The sequence below is a fragment of the Mytilus edulis genome, chromosome 12, assembly GCF_963676685.1.
Source record: "Mytilus edulis chromosome 12, xbMytEdul2.2, whole genome shotgun sequence".
In the NCBI taxonomy this organism is placed as follows: Eukaryota; Metazoa; Mollusca; class Bivalvia; order Mytilida; family Mytilidae; genus Mytilus; species Mytilus edulis.
The window spans coordinates 76686637-76710003 of NC_092355.1; the positions used below are offsets into that span (position 1 = coordinate 76686637).

Genomic DNA, 23367 nt, shown 5'->3' on the forward strand with positions numbered 1-23367 from the left:
AATCCACATTTTCCTTTATCTGTATACCCCCTCCACACCCTCCTATGTCTGTATATACCCACCCTCACCCTCCTATATTTGGGACAAGATCCCTAATGCGCCTTGAAATGAGGAACTCAAAAGTCACGTGTAAACAAAAATTCTCTGTGTAGTGATATTTGACACTTTTCTATGATAAACAAGTGACTGAGCTTAACCATTTGAGTTAATTTAGAAAGTAGGGGAACACAGAATAAATGTGTAAAATCTATGGAGCTATTAAATGTGTTCAAAGTATTAAATTTTCAAAGAACTTTTTGTGTTAAAAATGGGATTATTTACAATGAGGAGCCGCATCACAAAAGGATACTCGGGGTTTGCTAATTTACGGAAAAAGTAATCTCACTTCGTCCCCCGAAAATTTAACCACATATGTCAAAATGTCTCAGCTTCGAAACGAGCCATCACACATATCCAAGTTAACGATATGGACTGAGCAACAGAAGAAAACGTTACCATTACGGCCTGTGGATCTGTACCCATTTGTATACCCAATCCACCTTCTTTATCTGTATACCCTATCCACACCCTCCTATATCTGTTTATCCACACCCACCAATATAAGTGTATTTGTATACCCAATCCCCACCCTACTAGATCTGTATACCCCATCCACACCTTCCCATATCTGTATACCCCATCAGCACCCTCCTATATCTTTATCTCCCATCCAAAACCTCATATATCTGTATATCCAATGATAATCCACCCTCTCTAAATCTGTATACCCAATCCACACCCTCCTATACATGTATATACCCAACCATACCTTCCTATATCTGTATATACCCAACCATACCCTCCTATATCTGTATACCCACACCATACCCTCCTATATCTGTATACCCACACCACACCCTCCTTTATCTGTATATACCCAACCATACCCTCCTATATCTGTATACCCACACCACACCCTTCATTATCTGTATATACCCAACCATACCCTTCTTTATCTGTATATCATGTATATCCACACCACAACCTGCTATATCTGTATATACCCAACCATACCCTCCTATATTTGTATACCCTTATTTACACTCTCCTATATCTGAGTATCTCCACACCCACCAATATAAGTGTATTTGTATACCCAATCAACACCCTCTTGATCTGTATACCCCATCAACACTTTCCCAAATCTGTATACCCTATCAGCACCCTCCTATATCTGTATATCTCATCTACAACCTCATATATCTGTATATCCAATGATAATCCATCCTCTCTATATCTATATACCCATCCACACCCTCTTATATCTGTATACCCCATTCACACCCTCTTATATCTTAATATACCCATCCACATCTTCCTATATCTTCCTATACCTGTATACCCAATCCACACCCTCCTATATCTGTACACCCCCTCCACACCCTCCTATATCTGTATACCCTATCCACCCTCTCCTATATATGTATACCCCGTCCACACCGTTCTATACCTGTATACCCTATCCACCCTCTCCTATATCTGTATAGAACCATCTACATCCTCTTATATCTGTATACCATATCCCAGGGGTTAAAAAATCCACTAGCCCGACGCCCGGGACTAGAGCATTTACACCTCGGGCAATCAAAACTTTTAACCCAATATGCCCGACGGACTAGTAACAAAAAATTCTTGGCGTTTCCAAAATAGATAGTGGAAAATCCCTTCATCCCTATTCTATCTTAGCCAATCAGATTCAATTACGTCATCCGGGATTTGAACTGGTTTGTACAGGTCTAGGGTTACGTTCAATATCGTAGCGGCTACTTAGGGCTACGCAGATTTATGACTATTGAACGTGTAGCTAGCCTAGCTGCTACATAGATATTGATAGCAGCTACTCGCTAGCTACTCGTTCAGTATAGACAAAAATCTTTGTAGCACTACGTAGCCGCTACGATATTGAATGCAACCCTGTTGTACAAGTACATGTTTTAAAAATAGAACAAATAACTCAGGGTGGCCAGGTATCATCTATTGATCGCAATATCTCATACTTTCAATATTGATTTCTCAGTACAGGGGGTATTGTACATTGCTTCTGTCGAGATTTTCAATTAACAGTACCAGAGTTTTTTGTATTGGTCTTGTCGGACAACTGCTGAACACGAAACAATACAACAAAATATTTCAAAATATTTTAGAACGGGCACCCCAGAAACTTCGTCAGTTTCAAAACAAAAATCGGTAGATGAAGGGGGTACTAATGAGGCTGAAAATTCATCCAGAAAAAAATGTAAAATAAGATAGGGAAAAGCGGAAAAGAACATATCTAGTGACATAGACAGAAGATTCCCCTGGGCAAGGTCAGCTGTGGCGTCAGGATTAAAAATCTGAGACCATGTTCTGCGAATATTGCCAATGTTTTTACCGAGCACGCCAATAAAAGGTCTCCCTTGTATGTGTGGACAACAAATATAATAATTAAACCACGGCACTTGTTTCACATGATAAAACCAATGAACATGTTTGATACCAATTTATAACTTTTAATTATACCCCCGCTTTGAAAAAAATGGGGTATACTGTTTTACCTCTGTCTGTCCTTCCTTCAGTCCATCAGTCCGCCAGTCTGTCAGTCCGTCCATCCCATGAATATTTTTCGTCACATTTTTCTCATGAACTACACTACAAGGATTTCTGAAATTTGGTTTCAGGCTTGATATAAGTCAGCTATACCGTGTGATGCGTTTTCAGATTCATCACTCAACAACTTCCTGTTTACCGATCACTTGTTTGATTTTACACATGATAGCCAAGTTGAAAATTTTTCCTCACATTTTTCTCAGGAACTACAATACAAGGATTTCTGGAAATTTGGTTTAAGGGTTAATATAAATTAGCTATGCCGTGTAATGCGTTTTCAGATTCATCACTCGACAACTTCCTGTTTACCGAACACTTGCATATTTTTACACAATTAATATTATCCACTTGCGGCGGGGGTATCATCAGTGATCAGTAGCTCGCAGTTTTACTTATTTTTTGCAGGTATAAGATTTTCAGAAAAAAATTAAACATTTATTTTTCATTACAAATTCTATTTATTACCTTTAGTAGTTGTGACTTTATCATATGGTACAAAAATCATTCCAAAAAATCAATTCGTGTGGCCCCAGTTGACTTTTAAAATGTAGATATCATTGAAAATGCTCCAAATTATCTCCCTTTGGTGCAAAAATGCTATTTTTTGGCATTAAAATTGAAATATCTTTTTTAACTCATCGGTGACCTATATTTTTTATTGTTGTTTTCGAAGAAGCTGTACATAAACTAAATAATTGTAAATTTAAGCAATTTCTGTAATTTAGTTATTTTTTTTTATTTCGATATTACCCTATGACCATAAAAGGAAGGTTGGGATTGATTTTGGGTGTTTTGGTCCAAACAGTTTAGGAATTAGGGTCCAAAAAGGGCCCAAATAAGTATTTTTCTTGGGGTTCTATGATATGCTTAATCTAACCATGTATTTAGATTTTGGATATTGGACCATAATAGGTAAATGTCCAATTTAAAAATTTTAAGTTTGTAAGTTTAAGTTCTTACACCACATTCATCCTGTGTCAGAAACCTATGTTGTGTCAACTTTTTAATCACAATCCAAATTCAGAGCTGTATCAATCTTAAATGTTGTGTCCATACTTGCCCCAACTGTTCAGGGTTCGACCTATGCGGTCGTATAAAGCTGCGCCCTGCGGAGTATCTGGTTCTATTAGGTATAAGATAAAGTTCATTTATAGAAAAATATAGAGAAATCCTATAGTAAATAAAAAAAATTGATTTAGACCCGTGAGCCTCCTTAATGACCCATAGTGCTACAACAGATAAAAATGAACTAGTTTAATACAGTGTATAATGTCCCCTTCAAAACATGACACCCACCCTGTATTATGCAGCAAACTCTGATTTGTAAGGCATACATAGGCTAGCAGGTCAGTTTTGATGGGCTAGCAGTTCTTCGAACAGGGCTAGTAAAATCCTGCTGCCAATAAGTCCTGGGCTAGTTAGCTGTAACAACATTTTTTAACCCCTGATTATCCACACCCTCCTATATCTGTATAGCCCATCTGCACCCTCCTATATCTGTATACCCCTCCACACCCTCCTCTATCTGTATACCCTATCCACCTTCTTCTATATCTGTATACCCCATCCGCTCCCTCCTATATATGAATACCCCATACACACCCTCCTATATATGTATACCCTATTCATACCCTCATATATCTGTATACCACATACACACCCTCCTATATCTGTATACCACATACACACCCTCCTGTATCTGTATACCCCATCCACACCCTCCTATATGTGTATACCTTATTTCTACCCTCCTATATCTTTATATTGTTATTTTACAGAATTTTATAGTTTTTAGAGTTGTCACTGATATTGAATTAAATAAGGAAATAAATGAATTATGACAAAGATGATAGGTATCTCTGCCACTAGACAATTTGAATAAAGAAATTTGAAAAAAAAATTATAGTGTTTATAGGATCATCTCTTTCAAATTATTATCAAAGTGCCGACACAATATAAAATTATTAAACATTTTTTATTTCCCCCTTATTGAACATACAAATATTGTCTAGTAATTAGTCTTTGTTATAATTGTCATAACAACGGATTAGTGTAAGTTTTGTTTGACAATTTGTTTGTTTACACTGACTTTAATTACAGCAAGCATGATAGTCTATGTTCTTGTGTTTTATAGTAACAAAACATTTTCATATCTTAAGTCCAATTTAAATAATCATATGACTTTTAATTATAGCCTTGAAAATCCATTTGACCAACCATATCTTATACATCATTTTAGTGATTCATTACTTAATAGTTGAACACTGGGCATATACTATAAAATATTACCTCATGTGATTTAATCAAGGGATTGGCACCTCCTTGTTCTACCAGACATCTTGTGATCTGTAGATATCCCTCCCCAGCAGCCCAATGTAAAGCTGTTTTTCCATCTCTCTATAATATAAATAACATGTAACTATAACGGACAATACTTTGTTATCAATATCAATAATATACAACATATCCCACAACTGACATTAAAACTTGTCTGATAAACTGGACAATGTTGTGTAATAAATATAAACAAAATATATATCACATGAATCAGTGGTCAAAACTGAATAAAATGACCAGTTACACTTGAATTCATATTGTACATAAACAATAAATAAACATGTTTTGTTGTGAAATGTCAAAACTTCCATTAAACCTGATATCTTAAAAAAAAAAAAATTTCAAAGAAATGTGTGAAATAATTATATCAATGGATTCAGTAGAACAAAACAAGTAAAATGAGACCCCACTTTATATGATTCTTACAAATATTTGTTTGTTAAAACTGTCTAATTAACAACAGGATTTAGTGTAGATTCAGTATAATTGTTCATTTTAATAAAATATCTTTTTTAAGAAACATGAAAAAAAGTTATATTTTCTGATTCAGAACAATAATATGAGTAAAATGAGACCCCACTTGATATAACTAATACAAATATTTGTTCATTAAAACTGTCTTATTAACAACATGATTTAGTGTAGATTAATAGTAATGTGATCAGACTAAGTAGATAACATACATCTGTGATGTCGATCTTACATCCTCTATCAATGAGGAGTCTACAGATCTCCAGGTCTCCTCCCTCGGCAGCCCTCATTAATGCTGTCCATCCATCTCTCTGGAATAATACAACTGACATCAAAACTTGTCTGATAAACTGGACAATGTTGTGTAATAAATATAAACAAAATATATCACATGATTCAGTGGTCAAAACTGAATACAATGACCAGTCACACTTGTATTCATATTGTATATAAACAATAAATAAACATGTTTTGTTGTGAAATGTCAAAACTTCCATTAAACCTGATATCTTACAAAAAAAAAAATTTCAAGAAATGTGTAAAATAATTATATCAATGGATTCAGTAGAACAAAACAAACAAAATGAGACCCCACTTTGTATGATTCTTACAAATATTTGTTCGTTAAAACTGTCTAATTAACAACAGGAATTAATGTAGATTCAGTATAATCATTCATTCTAATAAAATATTTTTTTTAAAGAAACATGAGAAAAGTTATATTTTTTGGTTCAGAACAATAATATGAGTAAAATGAGACCCCACTTGATATAATTATTACAAATATTTGTTCATTAAAACTGTCTAATTAACAACATGATTTAGTGTAGATTAATAGTAATGTGATCAGACTAAGTAGATAACATACTGTTGTGATGTCGATCTTACATCCTCCATCAATGAGGAGTCTACAGATCTCCAGGTGTCCTCCATCGGCAGCCCATATTAATGCTGTCTGTCCATACTCCTGGAATAATACAACTGACATCAAAACTTGTCTGATAAACTGGACAATGTTGTGTAATAAATATAAACAAAATATACATCACATGAATCAGTGGTCAAAACTGAATACAATGACCAGTCACACTTGTATTTATATTGTACATAAACAATAAATAAACATGTTTTGTTGTGAAATGTCAAAACTTCCATTAAACCTGATATCTTAAAAAGAATATTTTTTTCAGGAAATGTGTAAAATAATTATATCAATGGATTCAGTAGAACAAAACAAACAAAATGAGACCCCACTTTATATGATTCTTACAAATATTTGTTCATTAAAATTGTCTGATGAACAACAGGAATTAGTGTAGATTCAGTATAATTGTTCATTTTAATAAAATATTTTGTTTAAGAAACATGAAAAGAAGTTATATTTTCTGATTCAGAACAATAATACGAGTAAAATAAGACCCCACTTTACATAATTATTACAAATATTTGTTCATTAAACCTGTCTGATTAACAACATGATTTAGTGTAGATTAATAGTAATGTGATCAGACTAAGTAGATAACATACTGTTGTGATGTCGATCTTACATCCTGTATCAATGAGGAGTTTACAGATCTCCAGGTGTCCATCCCAGGCAGCCTCCATTAATGCTGTCCGTCCATCCTCCTGGAATAATACAACTGACATCAAAACTTGTCTGATAAACTGGACAATGTTGTGTAATAAATATAAACAAAATATACATCACATGAATCAGTGGTCAAAACTGAATACAATGACCAGTCACACTTGTATTTATATTGTACATAAACAATAAATAAACATGTTTTGTTGTGAAATGTCAAAACTTCCATTAAACCTGATATCTTAAAAAAATATTTTTTTCAGGAAATGTGTAAAATAATTATATCAATGGATTCAGTAGAACAAAACAAACAAAATGAGACCCCACTTTATATGATTCTTACAAATATTTGTTCATTAAAATTGTCTGATGAACAACAGGAATTAGTGTAGATTCAGTATAATTGTTCATTTTAATAAAATATTTTGTTTAAGAAACATGAAAAGAAGTTATATTTTCTGATTCAGAACAATAATACGAGTAAAATAAGACCCCACTTTACATAATTATTACAAATATTTGTTCATTAAACCTGTCTGATTAACAACATGATTTAGTGTAGATTAATAGTAATGTGATCAGACTAAGTAGATAACATACATCTGTGATGTCGATCTTACATCCTGTATCAATGAGGAGTTTACAGATCTCCAGGTGTCCATCCCAGGCAGCCTCCATTAATGCTGTCCCTCCATACTCCTGGAATAATACAACTGACATCAAAACTTGTCTGATAAACTGGACAATGTTGTGTAATAAATATAAACAAAATATATATCACATGAATCAGTGGTCAAAACTGAATACAATGACCAGTCACACTTGTATTCATATTCTACATAAACAATAAATAAACATGTTTTGTTGTGAAATGTCAAAACTTCCATTAAACCTGATATCTTAAAAAAATATTTTTTTCAAGAAATGTGTAAAATAATTATATCAATGGATTCAGTAGAATAAAACAAGTAAAATGAGACCCCACTTTATATAATTATTACAAATATTTGTTTATTAAAACTGTCTAATTTACAACAGGAATTCGAATTAGTGTAGATTCAGTATAATCATTCATTCTTATAAAATATTTTTTTTTAATAAACTTGTAAAAAAGTTATATTTTCTGATTCAGAACAATAATATGAGTAAAATGAGACCCAACTTTATATAATTATTACAAATATTTGTTCATTAATCCTGTATGATTAAGAACATGATTTTGTGTAGATTCAAAATAATTATTTATTAAAATAAAATAATTTTTTAAAGAAAAATGAAAAAAGTTATATTTTTTGATTTAGAACAATAATATGATTAAAAAGGAATTAAGAGAACCCCTTCATGCATATTTTCCCATTTAAACTATCTGATTAAAAACAGAATTTTGATTAAATGTTGAATCAGTATAATGATATCAGCATCAGTTTCAATACAGACCTATGGTAGTTGAACTTTGCAGGTTTTTTGTTAGAGTTTTACTTTTATTACCAATGCTGAATGGTCTAGATAGGTGGACTGTGCATAGAAAATATGGTTTAACCCTCCACATTTTGTGCCTGTACCCAGAACATGTGTTGTTAGTTGTTGAATTTGTTTGTTTATTTACTCGAAGTAGTCAGGTGTTTGTGGTTGGTGTGGTTTGTCTATTTACTCGAAGCAGTCAGGTATTTGTGGTTGGTGTGGTTTGTTTATTTACTCAGAGTAGTCAGGTGTTTGTGGTTGGTGTGGTTTGTCTATTTACTCGAAGTAGTCAGGTATTTGTGGTTGGTGTGGTTTGTTTATTTACTCTGAGTAGTCGGGTGTTTGTGGTAGGTGTGGTTTGTTTATTTACTCCAAGTAGTCAGGTATTTGTGGTTGGTGTGGTTTGTCTATTTACTCAGAGTAGTCAGGTGTTTGTGGTTGGTGTGGTTTGTTTATTTACTCGGAGCAGTCAGGTGTTTGTGGTTGGTGTGGTTTGTCTATTTACTCGGAGTAGTCAGGTATTTGTGGTTGGTGTGGTTTGTCTATTTACTCGGAGCAGTCAGGTGTTTGTGGTTGGTGTGGTTTGTCTATTTACTCAAAGTAGTCAGGTGTTTGTGGTTGGTGTGGTTTGTCTATTTACTCTGAGTAGTCAGGTGTTTGTGGTTGGTGTGGTTTGTCTATTTACTCTGAGTAGTCAGGTGTTTGTGGTTGGTGTGGTTTGTCTATTTACTCAGAGTAGTCAGGTATTTGTGGTTGGTGTGGTTTGTCTATTTACTCAGAGTAGTCAGGTGTTTGTGGTTGGTGTGGTTTGTCTATTTACTCGGAGTAGTCAGGTGTTTGTGGTTGGTGTGGTTTGTCTATTTACTCGGAGTAGTCAGGTGTTTTTGGTTGGTTTGGTTTGTTTATTTACTCGGAGTAGTCGGGTGTTTGTGGTTGGTGTGGTTTGTCTATTTACTCGAAGCAGTCAGGTGTTTGTGGTTGGTGTGGTTTGTCTATTTACTCGAAGCAGTCAGGTGTTTGTGGTTGGGTGTGGTTTGTCTATTTACTCGGAGTAGTCAGGTGTTTGTGGTTGGTGTGGTTTGTCTATTTACTCGAAGCAGTCAGGTGTTTGTGGTTGGTGTGGTTTGTCTATTTACTCGAAGTAGTCAGGTGTTTTTGGTTGGTATTGTTTGTCTATTTACTCGAAGTAGTCAGGTGTTTGTGGTTGGTGTGGTTTGTCTATTTACTCGAAGTAGTCAGGTGTTTGTGGTTGGTGTGGTTTGTCTATTTACTCGAAGTAGTCAGGTGTTTGTGGTTGGTGTGGTTTGTCTATTTACTCGAAGTAGTCAGGTGTTTGTGGTTGGTGTGGTTTGTCTATTTACTCGGAGTAGTCAGGTGTCTGTGGTTGGTGTGGTTTGTTTATTTACTCGGAGTAGTCAGGTATTTGTGGTTGGTGTGGTTTGTCTATTTACTCGAAGTAGTCAGGTGTTTTAGTCCAGCAGATAGGTGCAATATATGAAGGAATTGTGCACTTCGTGTTAAAAGCACCATATTTTGCTCAAACCTACTTCTATCTATACTCTTAAATTTAAGTTATGGAGGCAAGCTGAAAATATAGTTAACTTCCGGTTAAATCCAAAATGGCGGATGCATATTCCCAAAAATCTACTTTTTTAATTTTCTATCAGAAATATTAGTTTAAACTACAAAAACTGATGTTTAATTTGATCTGAGTCACACCAGATAGTTTTCAATGTTATCTTTTAGTGTTGAAGCAACATTTGATTCACTTCCGGTTCCAATTTTGTGTTAAATTCAAGAAAAGTGTTGACTTTTAAGTTTCAAAAAGTGAGAAGACGGACGTAAAAAAATCAACTACTATTCAGTTCTTTGGAGACGATTCAAATTCATTTATGATGAATACTATTGTTTCATTATTATTTATGAATGAACATAGACCTACGCTTTATAATTCAGCAGTCTAAATAACAATTCAAAGATGAGATCTAAAAGATTCAAGTAAAACTTATTGCGATATCAGATGGTCAAAGACCAGGAACATATTCCTCAAATGTTGGAGATAATGACTGACCTATGTACATGTATAAGTTGTCAAAATATGACAGACGAATTACAGCAATGACCTAAATCGGCAAAGCGTACTAATATTGATGCCATATATGTGACTTTTTGCGGAGCATCTCGAAAATTCAAAGAACGTCAATCGTTACCGTCCACAATCAAACTGAATGCACGAGAAGACGGCAGTGGTCTTCAAAGTAAGATATACAAAAATAGTGCTACATGGCATAAGACCTGTTATTTAAGGTTCATTTACACAGAAATAAAAGAGAGCTTAAAGACATCAAGATGATCGATACAAATAATATATCAGAAAAGACAAACAATAGGAGTAGGAAATTCACTTTCACCAGCCAACTTTGAAAAATAGAAACGAATGGAATATATGTTTCTTTTGTGAATCGTATAAACCAGACGAAATCCTCCATGAAGGAACTACAAGTAATGTTGATTTCCGTTTTCATCAATGTTCACTAAAACATGTGGACACAGCTGTATTAGCGAAACTCAATGATGAGGGCCTTGTTGTACAAGAAAGGAAATACAGTATCGATGTCATATTAATCTTTAATGAAAGACATCAAAAGTTTCTACAGAAGACGAGTCTGAATAAGGAAGAGGCATACCAATTAAACAAAACATAGAATCACAATAGCAAAATTTGTCATCTATTTGAATATTCCAAAACTGAGGAAGATTAAGTACCAGTATAAAAGATGTCAGGGTTATTCTGAGACAAAACGGAACCTAGGGGTGTAAACATTGAAGGCAGACTTTACAGTACACAATTAAAGAAAAGACTTCTTATGTTTTACAATTATTGTTTTTTTTTGGCCTGTGAGAGAGTTTTCACATTTTTACTTAGATGGAGAGTTGTATCATTGGCACTCATACCACATCTTCTTATATGTATTTCTTGCGTATTTCTCTGATATCGAGGAATAACAACAAGGCCTTGCTTTCAAGGATGATTAAGGAACTGCACTTTAGAAAGCTTTGACTCAAACTTCATGCAGATTTATAATGCAGTAAAAATCATTCGCGGCGACATATTTAGTGTTACATATGAGTTTGATGGCAGTTTTCTTGTGTAGTGTCAGGATAATTCGGTTCCAAGATCTCTCTTAACTGTTGTTAGTATGTTTCATGGACCAGATATAACAACTGACTCTTATTCTCAGGAAACACAAAGTCATATGATTATTGCTCAGATGTTAATATTAAACAGCAACAAACAAATCTGTGACTCAAAATATCCTTCAATATCCGCAAATCTTACCCATGCACTTTGCAAGCAATATCAAGAATATGGAAAGTTTGTAGTTCGTAAGTCAAAGAAAATGACTTCAGAAATAGTCATGACCATGCCCATAACTAAAACAACAATGTTGTTAAGCCAGATGAAGGCATAAATGGATTAACAAAAAAAGACATTAGACCTGCGAAGATGGATGATAGCTGTACAAGAAAAGGCAAGACGTGTAAAGAGCACATAGCTCACCTTGCACAGAAACAAAGTGATAAAAGGTTGTTAATCCTTGATGTACTATCTTTGGTAGAAGTAATTTTAAGACGAGTACAGAAATCCATTTCTCGAAGACAACAACGAACTGCGAGCTCTAGATAGTAAAGATATATTTCCCTCAACAGTTGTTGATACTATTTGTCGTTCGTCGAGTAGAAAAGGTTGGACCAATGTGAAAAGTTTAAAATTCTTTTCCCTTTTTATGAATATAACCTACCGAATTAGATTCTTTACCGGGTTTTTATAACATGAGCAACACAATGGGTAACACATGTAGAGCAGGATTTGCTTACCCTTCCAGAGCACCTGAGGTCATCCTCAGTTTTTGGTGGGGTTCGTGTTGCTTAATCTTTATTGTGTGTTGTGTTCTATTATTTGACTGTTTGTCTTTTTCTTGTATTTTTGTTGTTTTCTAGACTAAATATCATGTCAAACAAGTGGAGGAAAGTTTTTTAAACACGAAACTTAACATCCATCCACCGGCATTGAGTCTTAATGGAAACAAATATTGTTGACACTATAGTGATTAATGGTGCAGTTAATACATTTAAACCGGAGCCTCTCAAACTTTTGATGAATTTTCAAAACCAACATTTTGTACATACATTAACAAGAAGGTTGATAGTGTACTAAGAATTGACATAATGTGGGCTACCTACATAGCTATTATACATCAATTTAAAGAAAGCTACAAGTAGCTTCTCACGTGAAGGAAGAGCTGTTTCATTTTCTGTCGCATAAACTGATGGAGGAACACATTTTCAGGAAGTGAATGGTTACAACAGTTGATACCGATGTATTGAAAATTGTTTTGTCTTTCTTTCATGTGGGAAATGCTGCTGATATATGGATTGCTTTAGGACTGGAAACTCTTCAGCTACATTTCAATTCATTAGCTTGCGAACGCTTAAGGACTTGATGCATTCACTGGATGCGGCACTGTGTCATCGTTTGCTGGGATACATGAATGACATTGAATGATGTCACAAGTGCACTCACCGTTATAAGTTACCAGATACATGTATAATCTTCATTGATCTGTTCGTCTCATACACAAATTGATCTATGATAGGTCAGGTCAAGTGGGCTATTCTTATCACTTGGTGTCTATCATCATCTGCCGAAACCACTATTACGCAATTAGTCGAACGATTCGTTATTCTGATGTATGATAGAAAAAATAAATCAGAGATGGTCAATGAGGCAGGAAAGCATCTTTTAGCTAAAAAAGGCAGGTCCATTGAAAGTATTCTGCTAACTAAATCAGTCATTTTTAGAAGACCAAACGTTATATCCATCAAGGTGTATGTGTGTGAGGTGAATGTCTCAACAATTGCCTAGCCCAAATACTTTTGGCTGATTAAAAGCAAACTTTTGGCAAACATTTTAGAGCGATATGTCAGAGGCATCATCTTCATGTCAAGAGTTGGTTCAATTTTAATGAAAATATGGATGTCCAGGTCGTTGCAAGTGTGGACAGTCTGTCCTCCCATGCATGTCCTTGTGTGTTTGTGGTGGGGTTAGTGAATAAAAAGTCTCTCAATTTGTTTATTTGACAAAGAATAATAGTAATATCAGTCCTTTTAATTTGTTTTTGAATAAGATTGCTTATTTGATCAAAAATGTGTACTCTGTCTCTTAATTACGTTTTTTTTTGGTGAAATTTTTGACCGGAAGTTACAAAATTCGAAATATAATACCCAATGACCTCCAGAAATTGATACTTTATGTCAAACCATGAATACACAGTAATATTATCGTATATCAAGCAAATTTTTGCTCCCAAATTTGAGAAATCATTAACCACATTCAGTTTTCACATGTATGTCCGCCATTTTGAGGATAAAACCGGAAGTGGATAAAATCAAGCTTGCCTCCATAGCAAATTTTGTTTAGAATGTTCAAAACTAGGTTTCTACCAAATTTCATGCTTTTAACACAAAATGCACAATTATTCACCTATCTGCTGGACTATTTGTGGTTGGTGTGGTTTGTCTATTTACTCGGAGTAGTCAGGTGTTTGTGGTTGGTGTGGTTTGTTTATTTACTTGGAGTAGTCAGGTATTTTTGGTTGGTTTGGTTTGTTTATTTACTCGGAGTAGTCAGGTATTTGTGGTTGGTGTGGTTTGTCTATTTACTCGAAGCAGTCAGGTATTTGTGGTTGGTGTGGTTTGTCTATTTACTCGAAGCAGTCAGGTATTTGTGGTTGGTGAGGTTTGTCTATTTACTCGAAGTAGTCGGGTGTTTGTGGTTGGTGTGGTTTGTCTATTTACTCGGAGTAGTCAGGTGTTTGTGGTTGGTGTGGTTTGTCTATTTACTGGGAGTAGTCGGGTGTTTGTGGTTGGTGTGGTTTGTCTATTTACTCGGAGTAGTCGGGTGTTTGTGGTTGGTGTGGTTTGTCTATTTACTCTGAGTAGTCAGGTGTTTGTGGTTGGTGTGGTTTGTCTATTTACTCGAAGTAGTCAGGTGTTTGTGGTTGGTGTGGTTTGTCTATTTACTCGAAGTAGTCAGGTGTTTGTGGCTGGTGTGGTTTGTTTATTTACTCTGAGTAGTCGGGTGTTTGTGGTTGGTGTGGTTTGTCTATTTACTCGAAGTAGTCAGGTGTTTGTGGTTGGTGTGGTTTGTCTATTTACTTGGAGTAGTCGGGTGTTTGTGGTTGGTGTGGTTTGTCTATTTACTCAGAGTAGTCAGGTATTTGTGATTGGTGTGGTTTGTCTATTTACTCTAAGTAGTCAGGTGTTTGTGGTTGGTGTGGTTTGTCTATTTACTCGAAGTAGTCAGGTGTTTGTGGTTGGTGTGGTTTGTCTATTTACTCGAAGCAGTCAGGTGTTTGTGGTTGGACTGGTTTGTCTATTTACTCGAAGCAGTCAGGTGTTTGTGGTTGGTGTGGTTTGTTTATTTACTCGGAGTAGTCAGGTATTTGTGGTTGGTGTGGTTTGTCTATTTACTCGAAGCAGTCAGGTGTTTGTGGTTGGACTGGTTTGTCTATTTACTCGGAGTAGTCAGGTGTTTGTGGTTGGTGTGGTTTGTCTATTTACTCGGAGTAGTCAGGTGTTTGTGAGGTTTGTTTATTTACTCGGAGTAGTCAGGTGTTTGTGGTTGGTGTGGTTTGTCTATTTACTCGGAGTAGTCGGGTGTTTGTGGTTGGTGTGGTTTGTTTATTTACTCGGAGTAGTCAGGTATTTGTGGTTGGTGTGGTTTGTCTATTTACTCGGAGTAGTCAGGTATTTCTGGTTGGTGTGGTTTGTCTATTTACTCGGAGTAGTCAGGTATTTGTGGTTGGTGTGGTTTGTCTATTTACTTGGAGTAGTCAGGTGTTTGTGGTTGGTGTGGTTTGTTGTAATATCCTATATTTAGACATTCCTGATACCCACTTATATATAAATGAATTATCAAAATAATAACAATTTAAAAAATATATGTTTTACATTCAGTGTTGAGCTTTGAAAACAGGTATGTTTTACATTCAGTGTTGAGCTTTGATTACAGGTTTGTTTCACATTCAGTGTTGTTTAGAATACATGTATGCTTCCCATTCAGTGTTATTAGATTACAGGTATGCTTCCCATTCAGTGTTGTGCTTTGATTTATACTAAACTGTCAGGTTTTGAAGTAACATGTAATTGTATTTTATTCTACTAGTGTTTTATACTGTTTATGTTCAACTGTCAGGTTTTGAAGTAACATGTAATTGTATTTTATTCTACTAGTGTTTTATACTGTTTATACTAAACTGTCAGGTTTTGAAGTAACATGTAATTGTATTTTATTCTACTAGTGTTTTATACTGTTTATACTAAACTGTCAGGTTTTGAAGTAACATGTAATTGTATTTTATTCTACTAGTGTTTTATACTGTTTATACTAAACTGTCAGGTTTTGAAGTAACATGTAATTGTATTTTATTCAACTAGTGTTTTATTCTGTTTATACTAAACTGTCAGGTTTTGAAGTAACATGTAATTGTATTTTATTCTACTAGTCTTTTATACTGTTTATACTAAACTGTCAGGTTTTGAAGTAACATGTAATTGTATTTTATTCTACTAGTGTTTTATACTGTTTATACTAAACTGTCAGGTTTTGAAGTAACATGTAATTGTATTTTATTCTATTACAATTTGCTGTATTTTGAAGTAACATGTAGTTATGTGATTTAAGTAAGATCTACTGTTCTGAAGTTATCTATAGTTGTATGTTTTTTTTACTGTACATAATTATTTTCTCTAGTACTAATTTGGATGTTACTACTGTACCTGATGAGCATATTTTACTTACATTTTGATAATCAATGTCTGCTTTATTCTCTAGGCATATATTCACATCTTTTACATTTCCATCCCCAGCAGCTGTAAGTAGTTTCTGTAAGTAAAACATAGATTTTACATTTAATAGATTGTAATGAAAAATAAATGAAATGGCTGTTAAATAAAGCAATAATTATTTATTCTCCTGAATGGCAAATAACTATATAAATAGTGGGTATCCTCACCTCAAATAAGTCATACTATCAAGCTTTTTTATGGGAGCAGAGTGTTCAGAGGTTTCATATTGTGTCGAGCAGTTGACAGTTAACAATATAAATATCATCAAAATGATGACAATCTGGAAATCGATTTATCAGATAGTATTTGTGTATTTTGCATTATAGAAACAAATATTTTCTTTGTTTCACCAGTAAACCGGAAAATGACTTCATAAGTCGGGTCAAACTTATCAAAGTCGGTTCATTCATTATGCATTGTTATATTATTGATGATATGAAGTTGTATTTGTCATTCATTAACACCTTTAGTTGTCCCCTTAGTACTTTCTCATCATTTTCTGACTAATTTTATATCAGATAGTAGAAATACCACCATGCTTACTTAATGATAAAATTATATATGTAGACTGCTTAAAAAGAGATGTTGATAATAAAATAAAGAGACAGTAACCTAACAAGAAAGCTAGACAAAGTGATGCCTCCACACGCCACTCTGAAGTTACTGTATTAAAACAAAGTCAATGTAGGACTTTCCTTGAGATATTATGGTGTCTGGTAGACACAAATTATCACATACATGTATTGTTGGTAAGAAAATGGAAATAAAAGGTCACATGACAATTGGACTTGAAAAGTAAATCTTACCTTATTCCAATTTTCCATTATAACCTAAAAATAGAAAAAAAAATATATGTAGTTGTCATTGAGTTATAATTGTTAATGCCAGTTGAAAATACATGATCTTTTTGGACTTGTGAATTACTGACTTAATATTTTCAGATATGAATCTAATCCAAATACATGAAATACTAGCATCTAAAAGACTATGTCAACTTTTCTGCAATATTTTGTGTCGCTCACCTGGTGAAAATATCACTAGTTTGCTAACTACGATTCTTATATGCGCATATTAGTTACTCTTTGTGTTGCTGATAATTTTTGCAATTTACATATTTAACCTAATTCCTATAGGTTTTTAGTTAACAGCCAAAAGTGCAAACATGAGTGCATACGCTGAAATTTCTCGCCTACTTTACTGACTATTTATGTTGATATTCCTGAATATAAAGTTTTACTACAAGTATCACATAAACTTAATATGTTCAAATCAAAAATAAGGCCAACGCTAGATTAACAAAGCCAGAAATACATGTACACCTTACAATCATTCCATACACCAAATATAGTTGATCTTTTGCTAGTAGTATACAAGAAACAGACCAAATCATTAAAATTTTATATTGACCAAAGAACCATGAAAAGTAGAGAAAGGTCAGATGATCCTTGTCAGACAGACATGTACACCTTACAATCATTCCATGGATCAAATATAGTTGACCTATTGCATATAGTATTTAAGAAAGAAACTAATCTAGGAAAACTTCATAATGACCAATGAACCATGAAAATGAGGTCAAGGCCACATGACGCATAGCAGTTGGACATGTACACCTTACAATCATTCCATGCAACAAATTTCTGAGATATGGACTTGACCAAAAAACTTAACCTTGTCCATTAATCTGTAAAATGAGGTCAAGGTCAATTGAAAACTGTCCGACAGGTATGAGGACAGAAGTCGCAGGCAAAACCTGTAAAAATCAATATTTATGGGGCAATAACTCCAAAACTGGAAAATCTGAGTAAAAAGATCTTGTCATGCTGATCGTATTATAGTTTACACTTTTAACCTATAGCTAGCTCCTATTTTTTTAAATAACAGGCAAAAAGGGGAAAAAGTATCTTTCAGGGGCAATAACTCAAAAACACAGGTTGACATATTTTTTTCAACATTTTCAGAGTAATAAAAACTTTAACCTGAAATTCCCACTTTCATTTTCTATGTTCAGTGGACCGTGAAATTGTGGTCAAAAGTCTAATTTGGCTTAAAAATTAGAAAGATCATATCATAAGCAACAAGTGTATTAAGTTTCAAGTTGATTGGACTTCAGCATCATCAACAAGAGTGCACACACTGAAATGTCTCGCCTTCTTTACTAACCTTTGATACTATCTTGATAGACCTAAATATAAAGCTTTATTACAACTGTCACATAAACTCAACATTAACCAAGAAAATGAAACATTGATCAATGAACCATGAAAATGAGGTCAAGGTCAGATGAACCATGCCAGGCAGACATGTACAGCTAACAATTCTTCAATACAACAAATATAGTTAACTTATTGCTTATAAATAAAGAAAAACAGACCAAAACACAAACACTTAAAACTTAGCAATAGACCGTGAAAATGAGGTCAAGGTCAAATAAAACCTGCGTAACCGACATATAGATCATACAATATTTCCATACACCACATATAGTTGACCTCATGCATAAAGTATTAGAAAAATAGACCAAAACTAAAAAACTTAACTTTGACCACTGGACCATGAAAATGAGGTCAAGGTCAGATGACACCTGTCAGCTAGACATGTTCACCTTACAATCATTCCATACACCAATTATAGTAGACCTATTGCATATAGTATAAGAAAAACAGACCAAAACACAAAAACTTAACTATAACCACTGAACCATGAAAATGAGGTCAAGGTCAGATGACACCTGCCAGTTGGACATGTACACCTTACAGTCCTTCCATACACTGAATATACTAGACCTATTGCTTATAGTATCTGAGATATGGACTTGACCACGAAAACTTAACCTTGTTCACTGATCCATGAAATGAGGTCGAGGTCAAGTGAAAACTGTCTGACAGGCATGAGGACCTTGCAAGGTACGCACATACCAAATATAGTTATCCAATTACTTATAATAAGAGAGAATTTAACATTACAAAAAATCTGAACTTTTTTTTCAAGTGGTCACTGAACCATGAAAATGAGGTCAAGGACGTTGGACATGTGACTGACGGAAAGTTCGTAACATGAGGCATCTATATACAAAGTATGAAGCATCCAGGTCTTCTACCTTCTAAAATATAAAGCTTTTAAGAAGTGAGCTAACACCGCCCCCGCCACCGTAGCCGCCGCCGCCGGAACACTATCCCTATGTCGAGCTTTCTGCAACAAAAGTTGCAGGCTCGACAAAAACTACCTTGACCAAAAACTTTAACCTGAAATTCCCACTTTTATTTTCTATGTTCAGTGGACCGTGAAATTGGGGTCAAAAGTCTAATTTGGCTTTAAAATTAGAACGATCATATCATAAGCAACAAGTGTACTAAGTTTCAAGTTGATTGGATTTCAGCTTTATCAAAAACTACCTTGACCAAAAACTTTAACCTGAATGGACGAACGGACGCACAGACGGACGAACAAATGAACGGAGCCACAGACCAGAAAACATAATGCCCCTCTACTATCGTAGGTGGGGCATGAAAATGATTTTTCAGGGGCAACTCTATAAAACAAGGTGACAGATTTTACTCCAAGTTATAACTTTAAACAAGAATGTGTCCATAGTACACGGATGCCCCACTCGCACTATCATTTTACATGTTCACTGGACCGTGAACTTGGGGTCAATACTTTAATTTAGCATTAAAATTAGAAAGATCATATCATAGTTAACATGTGTACTAAGTTTCGAGTTGATTGGACTTCAACTTCATCAAAAACTACCTTGACCAAAAACTTTAACCTGAGCTTCACACTATCTTCTTCTTTGTTCAGTGGACCATGAAATTGGGGCCAATACTTTAATTTGACATTAAAATTAGAAAGATCATATCATAGGGAACATGTGTACTAAGTTTCAAATTGATTGGACTTCAACTTCATCACAAGAGTGCACACGCTGAAATGTCTCGCCTTCTATACTAATCATTGATATTATGTTGATAGTCCTAAGTAAAAAGCTAAGCTTTATAACAACTGTACCATAAACTTAACATAAACCAAGATAACTAAACAAAGACCAATGAACCTTGAAAATGAGGTCAAGGTCAGATGAACCATGCCAGGCAGACATGTACAGCTAACAATGCTTCTATACAACATATATAGTTGACCTATTACTTATAGTTTAAGAAAAATAGACCAAAACACAAAAACTTAACACTGTGCAATGAACTGTGAAAATGAGGTCACAGTCAAATAAAACCTGCGCGACTGACATAAAGATCATTAAATATTTCCATACACCAAATATAGTTGACCTATGGCATATAGTATTAGATAAAAAGACAAAAACTCAAAAACTTAATTTTGACCACTGAACCATGAAAATGAGGTCAAGGTCACATGACATCTGCCCGCTAGACATGTACACCTTACAATCATTCCATACAACAAATATAGTAGACCTATTGCATATAGTATGAGAACAACAGACCAAAACACAAAAATTTAACTATAACCACTGAACCATGAAAATGAGGTCAAGGTCAGATGACACCTGCCAGTTGGACATGTACACCTTACAGTCCTTCCATACACCGAATATACTAGCCCTATTGCTTATAGTATCTGAGATATGGACTTGACCACCAAAACTTAACCTTGTTCACTGATCCATGAAATGAGGTCGAGGTCAAGTGAAAACTGTCTGACAGACATGAGGACCTTGCAAGGTACGCACATATCAAATATAGTTATCCTATTACTTATAATAAGAGAGAATTCAACATTACAACAAATTTGAACTTTTTTTTCAAGTGGTCACTGAACCATGAAAATGAGGTCAAGGACATTGGACATGTGACTGACGGAAACTTCGTAACATGAGGCATCTATATACAAAGTATGAAGCATCCATGTCTTCCACCTTCTAAAATATAAAGCTGTTAAGAAGTGAGCTAACACCGCCGCCGCCACCGCCGGAACTATCCCTATGTCGAGCTTTCTGCAACAAAAGTTGCAGGCTCGACAAAAAACTACCTCGACCAAAAACTTTAACCTGAAGCGGGACGAACGAACGGACGAACGAACGGACGGCCGAAAGGAGGCACAGACCAGAAAACATAATGCCCCTCTACTATCGTAGGTGGGGCATAAAAACAAATTCTCGTCTGTTCTAGCCAACTTTCACAAAATCCAAAAACTTAATACACGGTAAGATTCAGCATATCAAATTTTGTTGAAAAACAAACTAAGTTTAATTTAGGAACCTTTGGTCCTTAATGTAGACCAATTTGAAAAAGGGACCAAAATTAAAAATCTAAATACACTGTCAGTTCGGCATATCGAAGAACCCCAATAATTCAATTCTTGATGAAATCAAACAGTTTAATTTTGGACCCTTTTGACCTCAATGTGGACCAATTTAAAAACCGGGCCCAAAATCCAAATCTTAATACACAGTTAGATTCAGCATATCAAAGAACCCCATATATTCAATTTTGTTGAAATCAAACAAAAAAGTTTAATTTTGGACCCATTGGACCTTAATGTAGACCAGTTTGAAAACGGGACCAAAAATTAAATATCTAAATACACGATTAGATTAGGCATATCAAAGAACCCCACTAATTCATTTTGATGAAATCAAACAAAGTTTAATTTTGGAGCCTTTGGACCTCAATGTGGACCAATTTAAAAACAAGGCCCAAAATCCAAAAACTTAATACAAATACATGGTTAGATTCAGCATATTAAAGAACCCAAAGAATTAAGAATAAATTAAAATTGAAATTGGTCAAGAAATAAGCAATTAATACAAAGTAATAGAAAAATATTGTTTTTGGTCCCTTTTTGGCCCCTAATTCCTAAACAGTTAGAGCCAAAACTCCAACCCAAATCCATCCCAACCTTCTTTTTTTGATATGGAACCTTGTGGTACAATTTCAGAAAGATCCATACACTTACACACAAGTTATTGTCTGGAAACTAGAAAAATGTTTATTTGGACCCCTTTTTAGGCCCTTAATTCTGAAACTGTTGGGACCATAACCCTCAAAATCAATCCCAACCTTCCTTTTGTGGTTTCGAACCTAGTTTTTAAATTTCATAGAGATCCATTAACTTAAACTTAAGTAATTGTCCGGAAACTAAGTGTCTTCAGACGTCGTGGACGATGATGACAACGTGATACCAATATACAATCGCAAAATTTTTTTGCAGTCGTATAAAAATTTGACCAAAATTGACTTTACAACACAAATAATGCATACTTAAGGAGCCAATACTTCGTCACTTTTACTGTGATGTGTCAAAATGAAGTTAATTTGTATTTATAGTCATATCACATCTATTTTTATGTGAAATTCAAAGTATTTCGGCCTGATTAAAAAAAACCCATCAAAATCTATTGGTTGCACTTTGTAAATACAGGTGTTTCGCAAACAAGGCCTCTTTTGGGGAGATATATAATATTCATAGATAATTAATTTTGTTTATGTACTTGAATTGAAAGAAACATATTGCATTGATTATTCAATTAATAGATTAAAACAACTTATTATGAAAAAGTTAAAGACATTGTTTTTGAAAGCCTGGTACAATGATAAAGATAATGTTACTGGAAAGCTTGATATATATTTTTCTCATAAAAGTAATTTCCAAAGGGAAAAATATCTTGATATTCAAAGTTTTTAATCAAGACGAATATTTTGTAAATTTCGTATAAGTGCCCACCAGTTACGAGTGGAAAAAGAGCGACATAAGAACAAACCTATAGAAAGGTCACAGACGACTTGCAATTTTTGTTCTCATGATATAGAAGATGAGTTTCATTTTTTAATAAACTGTCCATTATATGATAAATGTCGGGAATTATTGTTTGCACAAGCTCATGAGCACTGTCATAATTTTAATAACTTAGACTGCAAATCAAAATTATTATGGTTAATGACCACTGAAGATAAACATATACTTAAAAAGTTAAGTATTTTTCTTTATAAATCCAG

General features: G+C 34.3%; 2 protein-coding genes across 2 annotated transcripts in view; both read right to left on the bottom strand.

Moving 5' to 3' along the window:
- LOC139497850 (uncharacterized) overlaps positions 1-5765 on the bottom strand; it is a 497218-nt gene extending 491453 nt beyond the window's left edge. The window contains exons 1-2 of the mRNA XM_071286089.1: positions 5646-5765; positions 4915-5022 (exon numbers count right to left, since the gene is read on the bottom strand). Coding sequence (XP_071142190.1) covers positions 4915-5022; positions 5646-5765 — 228 coding nt within the window. The remainder of the gene's footprint in view (positions 1-4914; positions 5023-5645) is intronic.
- Positions 5766-6104: 339 nt separating this feature from the next.
- LOC139497851 (uncharacterized) overlaps positions 6105-23367 on the bottom strand; it is a 41946-nt gene continuing 24683 nt past the window's right edge. Inside the window, exons 2-7 of the mRNA XM_071286090.1 lie at positions 17197-17220; positions 16344-16427; positions 7619-7717; positions 6961-7059; positions 6302-6400; positions 6105-6113 (exon numbers count right to left, since the gene is read on the bottom strand). Coding sequence (XP_071142191.1) covers positions 6105-6113; positions 6302-6400; positions 6961-7059; positions 7619-7717; positions 16344-16427; positions 17197-17220 — 414 coding nt within the window. The remainder of the gene's footprint in view (positions 6114-6301; positions 6401-6960; positions 7060-7618; positions 7718-16343; positions 16428-17196; positions 17221-23367) is intronic.